This window comes from Diabrotica undecimpunctata, chromosome 6 (assembly GCF_040954645.1).
Source record: "Diabrotica undecimpunctata isolate CICGRU chromosome 6, icDiaUnde3, whole genome shotgun sequence".
In the NCBI taxonomy this organism is placed as follows: domain Eukaryota; kingdom Metazoa; phylum Arthropoda; class Insecta; order Coleoptera; family Chrysomelidae; genus Diabrotica; species Diabrotica undecimpunctata.
Window position 1 is genome coordinate 49,638,082 of NC_092808.1, and position 10,749 is coordinate 49,648,830.

General features: G+C 31.1%; 1 protein-coding gene across 1 annotated transcript in view; it reads right to left on the minus strand.

Moving 5' to 3' along the window:
* Window positions 1-10,385, minus strand: part of LOC140443433 (phenoloxidase-activating factor 1-like) — a 72,447-nt gene extending 62,062 nt beyond the window's left edge. Inside the window, exon 1 of the mRNA XM_072534687.1 lies at window positions 10,208-10,385. Within this exon, the coding sequence (XP_072390788.1) occupies window positions 10,208-10,268 (61 nt within the window). The 5' untranslated portion in view covers window positions 10,269-10,385. The remainder of the gene's footprint in view (window positions 1-10,207) is intronic.
* Window positions 10,386-10,749: the final 364 nt, after the last annotated feature.

Below are 10,749 nucleotides of genomic sequence, written 5' to 3' on the forward strand. Positions count from 1 at the left end.
AATTCGTTGTTTCTTCTGTGCCAGTTGTATTATGTTTTATGGCATATGTGTCACCGTTTTCTGAAAGTAGAACTTGAAAATCCAAAAGAAGGTCGTCTTTATTAGAAATGGACGCTAATGTTAGCCCGTTGGGTGTTTCACCAATGGACTGCCTATAGCTTTTGGAATATAGAAATTTATTGGTGGTGGATGCGGGATAGGAGTTATCTATGAGAATGGACTTCAGTAGATTGAGAGATTCTTCTTTGTAAACCGGGAGTGTCAACGCGTGTACTCTATATAAAGAAAATCACCAAAAATTAAATAAACGAACAATAGTACTCGCATTATAGTTTTTCTTGTGTTTTTTCATACAATCTAATAAAATAATTGTAAAAAAATAGTTATGTTTTCACATCTAAAAGAAAATCGATTTTAGAAGTCTTTTCCTCCAAATAAATTTTGATTAACAATAAAATTTACAATAACAAATATTAAATGAACAAATATTACTAAATTAGATTTTAGTACAATTTACGGAAATAAGTGTCAATTTATTATTTTATGTCATACTAGTTTATTATTTTGTTTTTTGTGTTGTTTGTAAAAATACAAACAAAAAGATAATAAGGTTTCCACAGCGTAGCAACATAACACGGACGATAGAATGTCTACTAGTAAATATATTGTCAAAATAAAATCGAATTTTCGGATTTTTTAGAACATATTTATTTGTAGATGCAATAATGAACTAGTAAAACATAAAAGTTTGTATACACCGCGGGTATTAATAGATGTATATGCCCTCGGGCGATATATAAATAACTATTATGTGTCAATTTATTCCACCTACTTTTATTCATTTGTAATCTTCCTATAGTATTTAAAGCTAAAGAAACCTACTAAGAGCGTAGGCGCAAAATTACGGGTCATGCTTTTTAAATGCATTCATTTTTTTTTTCGAATCCTGAGAAAACAAGTATTTTTGAAAAATTTAAACGCAGAATAAAACAATACATTATTACTGAGTGCCGAAAATCTCTCAAATCTTCTATAATGTTTATTTTAATAAGTTACAGGGGTGAAAAATAAAATAAAATTTAGTGTGATTTTTAATTTAAAATATCTCATTCAAAAACACTTTTTGTTTATTGTAAAGGACTTTCGGCCCTCGGTAATAATGTAATCTTCCATTCTGCGTTTAACTTTTTAAAAAATATTTGTTAGTTTTCTCGGGATTTGAAAAAAATTAATGCATTTAAAAAGCATTGGCCTGAAATTTTCCGCCTACACTTTCATTTTTACATCTTTTCGCTGGAATAGGCTAAGACCTTACTATTATGTAGAAAATTTCTCTAACGACTGCCTCCATTTATTTCATAAATAGTTGACGACATCCTGTTAAGAATTTTAAATGGCCTTTTTCTTATTAAATCTAGTTTGTTTCGATTAAGACGGTTAGCCATTTAGACATAAACTAAGCCCCCAACTTTAAATTCATACCTATATTTGCTTCTTCCGATCAACTCTAAATTTATTGTTATTGTGATCACTCTGTGAATTTTAAAATGCCAAAATTCTGATCTAAGCCAAATCTTGGGGTTGTTTAAAATCTGAGGTCTAAATTGATGATTGTTCTCCAGTATGCAGAAAAAGTGGAGAGAATTTAGTTACACTATGTGTTATCCGGTTGTATTCGTCTGTGCATTCAATTATGATTTTGGACCATAGATGTCGTGGTTTCTCGTTAATCTTCTAGCGGATGCGATTTACCAGTGTTTAGTTGAGGCACTTATTTAATCCACAATCAAAGTTATGCTACAGCTGCATATGAAGTATTTGAACTCATTTAAATTAATGGCTGTATAACAATCAGCAAGGAGAACTTTCACCTTATTCTTCTCAAAAATAGGGCGTAAGAACCTAATTAGATCTTTAGCTTGTTGGCCTTAAAAGGACATGTATATGCAAACCTAGAGACATAATCTGCAAAAGATGAAGATCACGTTTAGGTGAGTTGTTTTCTGCAAACCCACCAATAGCGTCAACCAAAATGATTTCATATTTCATAAACGACCAATGTCTTGGCTTCTTCTTGATTGGTTTTTCTTGCAGATATCACATTGGTTACAAAATTCTGCTATAACTGCATCCATATGTTTAAAATAATAAAAAGATCGTATCTTTACTATCGTATGAAAAATTCCAATGTGGCCATATTCAGTGGCCCTGGATTTTAATCAGTTTACAAAAGAACTGATAAAAATTTTGTTCAATTTTTGAAAATATTTACAAGTTTACAAGCTAAATCCGCTTTCAGATGCACGGTGGACCACTTTTAACAGGAATAGTTGCTGGTTTTTTTAACGGTAACATAGACTATGGATGAAAAAAGTATCTAATAATATTTTATAGGTGAGTCAATTCTTTGAGTAACATATCCCACAGGTATATGAATTATATCCTAATCTAATCGGACTACAATGACAACAGACTACACTAAAATGTCTACACCTTTTGGACTAATAATTTTTATCGACCAGAGAAACGGATGATAAAAACCGCACTGGATCGAAGGATTTCGTTAAATTCGACAAAAGCACTCTTCTTGTGATGGCCTTTGTGACTGTAATAGTGGGAAGGAAAAAAAATATAATCTCTACAAAGAGACCATTTAAGTACTAATAATTTGCTAGTATTAGGATCCATACCAATTACTACAATAGCCGGAGAATCAATACAAATAGTTCTCAAAAAATACAATGAATTGGAAGAATACTTATGCAAAGACAATTTTGCTGAAGTCAATAGCGCATTATGTTGATTGAATACTTATTGATTGTTTCGTTGATTAAATTTTATCTTAATTATTATTTTTGTTAGGAATAAGCCACAATATAAGTTTAAAATAAGTTTATTTTTAACGTTTCGATTTTTACTTTGGAAATCATTCTCAAAATACAAACATTGATAAATTAAATTCAATTCTCAAAAAGAAGCTCGGTGATCATGTTTAATAAGTGTCTAAAGTGCATCCTTCATCTCTTTAGGTAATCTTTGAAGTACGACCAGTTTTAACTTTTGTTTCAACATTTCTCAATTTTTAAACTGTGAAATTATATTTCTCACTGATCCTTGAAGAATACTTAAATTTTGAGTAATTTATTGTCCAGAAAAACCTTTGTTACAGACCGCAGCAATGGAATTTCCTAAATCGTTTAATAAACACTATCAACGAAAGATTTTGACAACTACCTCATAAATTTTTTTACGGCATATTTAATAAAATAATTAATTATAATTAATAAAAAATTATACAAGAGATTTTATTGGATAAGTATTTATCACGGATTGGGTGATGGTCTAATTAATTTGCGCCAGACATTGTTTCTTCTTTTTGTTTATTTTATAATTACTGTAGTAGATAAAAGTATGAGATATTGTTGATTAATTGGCAAAACCACATTGTATCAAATAAAATTATTCATGTTCGTTTTATTTATAATAGTTAAATAAATTCTAATTCTGAAAAATACAATTGTGTTGCGTATTGGTTTTGGTCCAATTCATATGTGTCTGGGTTCGTGGTTTCTATCTATGAGTATGTCTTAAAAGATAAAAACCAAGAAAATTTTAATAAACACATGTCGATATAGGTATTCCCCTATTTTACGGAAACTTATACCGAAAATCATTATACTGAGAAGTGGTATTTCCACACCTTGCTAAATGTATTACTAACGAAGTATGACTGATTGTGACAAATACTATATTTCACTGTTTATATTAACGTTTTTTTATATCCAATGTTGTCTAACATATACAGGGTGCCTCAATAAGAATGGGACATAAAATAATTGAAAAATATCTACATCAAAAAAAGACGTGTCAAAACTGAAGGGTGTTAAAGTTGTACATTAAAAAACTATTATCGATTATATGTTTTTATTACTTAGCATAACTTTCCTGGAGAGTCGTTTTTGATCGTTGATATCCACAAGAACAGATGTATTTGTTCTTCTGGCTGTTCAAGATATTCGAAGCATTTAATATTCGTGCAAGATTCATCTTAGTAATTGATATTCTATCCGAAAGTGATAATAAAACTCAATATCGACGTAATGCAGTATTGGCTTCAGCAAACTTCTCTATGAATAAGTATTCTTACAATTCATTGGATTTTTTGAGAAATATTTCTATCTAGTTTATCTAAAACTAAACCTAATAATGAACAATAAAGAACCATTTTACTTATAAAATACCTTGTAAATGCGATCATTTTTATCTACGTGAAACATCAAGACCATTAAAGATTAGAGTAAGTAAACATCAATCTTGTATCAAAAATATAAAATTTGATAGATCTCAACTCTGTAAACATGCATGGTAAAATTAACATAGGGTTCAATGGAAAGATTCAAGTATAGTCCTGAAAGAAATATATAGCAAAAAAGAGAAAAATCAAAGAAGTAGCTCTGATTATGCTAAATGAGATCAATTCAGTCGCAAATTCCTTGGCAGAGTGCAGTTTGATCAGTTTACCCATATGGAAAGAGAAAATCAATAAAAAGAAAATACCCCTATTAGTAAGTCAATAACATATCTAGGATACATCATTTATGTTTTTAAAAAACATACACATAATATCAGAGTTTGGTGAAGACCAAATACTTAACATGTCGGGATAGTATCATGAGGTTTTTTCCTCGTGATTTACTATGGAATCACTTACGTTAGAATTTTACTATCACCTTTGTATTTGGTTGACTTTTTGAAGGTGTATCACATGCTGTGATTTTTTTTACGGGTATTTTTAAGTTAATGTTGATTTCATCGAATCGATTTCATCTCAATCGAATGAACTATCTTACAATAAAGTCGTCCCAGGAAGGCAACTCAACAATATTGGCAATATAATTTTAAAGTCGTCTACTTTAAAATGTCTAATATGTGTCTGAATTCCCATTATAAAAGAGTTGCATAAAATAAACTTTATTAATGTTTGTATTCTGAGAATGATTACCGAAGTGAAAATCGAAACGTCAACAATAAACTTATTTTAAACTTATATTGTGGCTTATTCCCAACGAAAATAGTAATTGCGATAAAATTTAATTAACGAAACAATCAATAAATATCCAATCAACTTAATGCACTATTGACTTCAGCAAAATTGTCTTTGCAAAAGTATTCTTTCAATTCATTGAATCCTCCTCACTCCACGTAGTGTGTGATCGCGGGAAGTGTGTGGTGGCGCGATCTGTCGTTACAGTCGTTTCAGTCGTTTTTATTTTATTACCTCTGCGCTATCCACCGCTCAGTCCGTAGCTCGCGATAGGAAAGCTATGCTTCCAATAAAAGTTATCTTCAGGGACACAAAACTAAGATAATCCCGTGAGGTAATCTGCTCATCATTTTCACGATATTAGTCCACATTTGACCTTCAAGAGTAAACCTTTCAAGAGATATGTTGTTTGCAGACTTAAGAAAAAAGAAAGGAGACACTATATTGGTGCTCTGATTGTTATGTGCCATATTTTAAGTTGTACCACACTGTTAAAATTTGTAATTTTCTTCGGTAACAATAATAATTATGAGTGTTTTGAATAAAAAAAAACTTTATCCTTCATTTACTGTGTTTTTAACTTTTGCCGTTCTATACGTCTAAATTAAGGACAGCAGCTGTGTGGTTGGAAATTTACTAGAATAAAAGGAACTTATTCAGACAATAAAAAAAGAATCAGACAAGACATCAGGGACAACAGAACCGAAAAAATCGAAAATATTATACAGAAAAACAAGAACATGAAAGTGTTTAAAACTCTAAATATCAAAGGTCAAAAACAAATAGAACAGATGAAAGACAAAAATAGAACCAATATAAATGACAAAAACCAGATAATAAATATATTGTTGAATATTACTATCTATACTCATCCAACGTACCAAAACTTAAAAAGCCTCAATATAGAACGAAGAATATTAAATGTCAGCCTGAAACACTACCAGAATTATAACAATAATATACTGAAAAAATTGTTTTCAAAACTTCCACAAAATTTATTATAATGTCTTATCACTACTATAAGATATTATAATAAATTTTGTGGAAGTTTTGAAAAGAAAACTTTCAGTGTTTTATTGTTATATAAAATGAATGTCTATCAAGTAACGGTCGAATCCTTCACTACCAGAAATTACAAACGAGGAAGATAAAAATGGCTTAAAAGATTAAAAACAAACAACTTCGGAAGACGACGGAATCGCAAAAGAGATAATAACAGCTGAAACTACTTTGGCAATTAATATCTTAATGGACAGGTACCTCGTTAGGGTTGGTTTTCCAACCTCTTGGCAAAATGCGCAGGTAGGTACTTTTACTAAACAAAATGAACACAAATTCGTAAATTACAGATCAATAAGCCTGGTACCACATCCGTGCAAATTGCTTACTATAATAATTACCAACAGACTATCAAAAAAGTTCGATAGTTACCAGCTTGTTGAAAAAGGGGGATTTTGAAAAGGTTATAGTACCATAAAACGCCTACAGACAACATGGACACTTATCAAAAAGTGTAACGAATACAATGAACCTCTTCATTTTGCATTTGTGGATTATAATAAATAAGGCATTCGATTCCATAGAACTCTGGGTCGTATTAGAAGAAATGAATAACACAAGGATTGATTTCAGATATATAATATTCCTAAACTACATATACGACAATGCAACTATACAAATATACGTGGCAGAAGATCTCACAACAACCAAAATAAGAACGGAAAAAAAAGTTAGGCAGGAAAACACTGTCTCTCCAAAATGATTTACTCTTGCATTAGAAGATGTGTTCAAGAAGTTAATTGGGAACACCGCCAAAGGATTAAGATTAAAATCTCAATTTTAAGAATTTTTAGATGGCAGAATTTTAAGTTATCTAAAATTTGCTGATGAGATAGTACCCATAAGGAACAATACAGAGGAACTACTCTACATAGGCAGCTGTAGGTCGACTCAGTGTTGTTTTGAAAAACAAAACGATACAAATAAATTTAAAGAAAAGAATATTCAACATATGTATTCTACCAGTTATGGCCTATGGATTGAAGATCATGACACTTACAGAGTTATCAGCGAATATATTAAGAAAAACACAGAAGGCCATCGAACGAGCTATGCTAGGAGTTTCTATAAGAGAAAATATACGAAATGAGGACGTACCAAGCAGGAAGAAGTTAGCAAATGTAATTGAAACAATTTTGCAAATGAAATGGAGCTGAATACGACACGTGGTACGACAAAACAACGAAAGGTGGACGAAAACATTGTACATTGAAGACCACGCGATCACAGTCATGGTAGAGGTACACCACAAAAACGTTATCTAGACATCAAAGCAAAAAGGGGGAAAACTAGCACCAAATAACACAGAACAGGGAGAAGCCGAGAACTCATAGGGAGGCCTTTGTTCAGCAGTGAATGTGAAAGACTAAACTAAAGAAGAAAAAGAGATATGTCTGGAGCAGTTTGGTATCGAATTACCGTTCTGAAAATTTGGTCTGTACTGATCAAGATGGGTTTATTCGCACCTGATAATTTCTTGTAGGAAACCTACACTGTTCACACATCAATTTTTTATCAATCAGCAGAGAAAGGCTTAGTCCACAAAAATTTAATATATTTACTGACAGAATTGAATTCAGTGACAAGCTTGTTGATTTTAAAAAGATGTGTTTTATTTCATTAAACAGTTTTTATGTTTTCGAATACCTTTAAATCTGAAATGGACAAGGCGAAAAGCTCGGGTTTGTACGGAAAGATATTCCTATGAGATTTTTTTGCATATTCACTTTCATAAAATACCCTAAAATAAGGTTCAAGAGGTTTCCTATGCGAAAAGTTGATAACATTTTTTTAAACAAATCGTAATAATGAATTTTTTTTTATTTGTTGGCCATTCTGAACAAATAAGTCTCCTGTAATTTTTCTGATAGTTTTCGAGTTATAAACAATTTAAAACTAAAAATAAACGTAAAATTACGATTTTCAAGGCTTAAAAACATAACTAAAAAATATTTTTGAATTTACCGAGAACCTAAATTCAAGTTCAGATCTTGTTTTATATCGGTTCTTTGAGCCTTGTTTTCTTTTACAATGGGTAGGATGCTAACCTGGCCCATCAACACTCCTCTTTTATCCGGGCTTGGGATCGGCTGTGAGCATTAACGCAGCTTCTGAGCTACTCGATCCACCCAGTCATCGCGCTCATACCCTCTAGGCAGAGTTTTTTTGATAATATCAGCAGACAGAACCAAATGTATGACAACATCTAAATACCCACTGCGATGTGAAATCGAAATTGATGGGAAAATAATAAAGCAGGAAGCAAGGTTTACATATCTGGGAATAGATATAACTAGTTACTGAGATGTTGAATAAGAAGTAAAACAACAAAGCTTAAAAGCAAGTAAAGCGGTGGGATCTCTTAATGACACCATCTGGAAGAACAAACATTTAAGACAAGACACAAAAACAAGAATCAATAAAGCAGCAATTAGACCTATATTAACATACACGGCGGAGAGAAGACCTGACACATCTAAAACGAGACGGCTACTAGAAACAACAGAGATGAAAATACTCCGACAAATATCAGGAAAAAGTCTGTTGGATAGGGAGAGAAGCGAAAACATAAGAAAAGCATGCAATATAGAAGACATAAATGGATGGGTGACAAAACGGAAACAGTAGGGGAACGAATACATCAGTAGAATGGCAGAGGATAGGATAGTATGAATAGCATGAGATAAGTCACCAAATTGACGAAGAAGTATTGTCAGACCCAGAAAAAGATGGTGCGACAATTTAAACAATTTCGGAGGCTAAAATTAAAGAAGAAACAGGCTTTAAAGCCTACATACAAAAAGGAAGAAGAAGAAGATCTTATTATCATTTCTCTAAATCATTTTTTGCTTATTTAATTTTAAAACATTGTTTTTTAATTGTTAATGAATATGACAGGGCGGACGATCGGGCTGCGGCGTATATAAGAGAGAACAAGATCTATGGCACACATTTTTGCTGGTTTAAATTTTCATTGTACAAATGAGCACCCGCCCTACTATGCGCGGTTCATTAACAACTAAAAACAATGCTTTAAAATAAAACAAGCCCAGAATTTTTAGCGGGAATTAATAGAAGAAGTCTTGAACTATAATATGGGCAGTTACAACATTTTTTGTTCATAACGATCTAAAAAACCTAAAAAAATTGAACCTAATGAAACTCGTATGGCAGGGCGGGCATTCATTTGTATAATGAGAATTTAATCCCGAATTACTTATCGGGAAATGATAGAACAAGGTTTGAACTTGAATATAGGTCCTTGGTGAATTCAAAAATAACATTTTTTAGTTGTGTTTTTAAGTCATCAAAATCGTAATTTTGCGTTTTTTTTTCAGTTTTAAATTGCTTATAACTTGAAAACGATCAAGTTTACAGAAAAATTACATGAGACCCATTTTGTTCAAAATCGACCAAATGATTTAAAAAAAATTGTCAGGACCGAAAAAATTGATTATTACCATTTGTTTAAAAAAATTATATAAAAAAATTTGCGAAAAACAGCTTTACGCCTGAGCGACCTCTTGATTCTTATTTTGGTGTATCTCATGAAAGTAATTATGCAAAAAAATTTCATATGAATATTTTTCCGAACGAACCCGAGCTTTTCGTCTTGTAAAATTTAAAACTACTACTGAAAAATATAATAACTAAAATTTGTCTCAACTGACGTTTTGGAAGCAAGCCTCTATGTATATGGTCAAAGCACTGTTCTAAATTAAAAAGAAAGGTTGCTGATATTAATTAGTTAATTATTACTACAAATAGTAAATAATGTAGAGCAATATTTTGAAAAACGCCAAGTCTATTTAAAAGAAGACTGCTAGCACTAACCATACAAAAAGCAATCACAGTCTGATATATGGAACATAAATATGATCGGTAGAACAATAAGCTTTTACAACCGGTGATTTTTAATGGTACAATGGTACAAGTTTTACAGCCAATAATCGGGAATTATTTCTGCCTGGAGTTTCGTCAACGAACGAGCAAAACAGTATCAAAGACGATCTCGATTTAATCCTCTTGATTTAATTAAGAAAATTGTCTATATATTAAAACTTATTTAAAATAATTAAAAAGTTAAGAAATTTTTATACTCACCTTGGGATTTAACAACTACCAAACAACACATAAATAGTAAGGAATTCCCAAATAAAGCCATTGCACTGGATGAAATTGCAAAAAATAGGTAGACTCTATACTACTTAACGGTACTATCTGCTATTGTACGGTCCACTTCCAATAACCGAAGCTAAGATACTAACTACTAACTCTAACTGTGTCTGTCGAAAGGCGAGCTTATACTTGAATATGTTAATGACGTAAAATACAAGTCTTCGTTAAAACTAAACAAGTTAATAACTCGATGATTAAACATTACAGGTGGTTAAACTGCAATAAAAAGGATCTGAGAGACAGATGATTTTTAAAAGAAATGTGAAGTTTTTTTTAATAAATTCATAAAATACTATGACAGTACAAGGAATAGTTATATTGTAGAAAATTCAATGAGTAATAATGAAAATAATACTCATTCGTGATAAAATATTTATTATGTTTAAAAGAATAAATAAATATAAATACATATTAGTCTAGTAACTCATGGACTGCATGGATTTTAGATTAATGATAATTTGTACTTT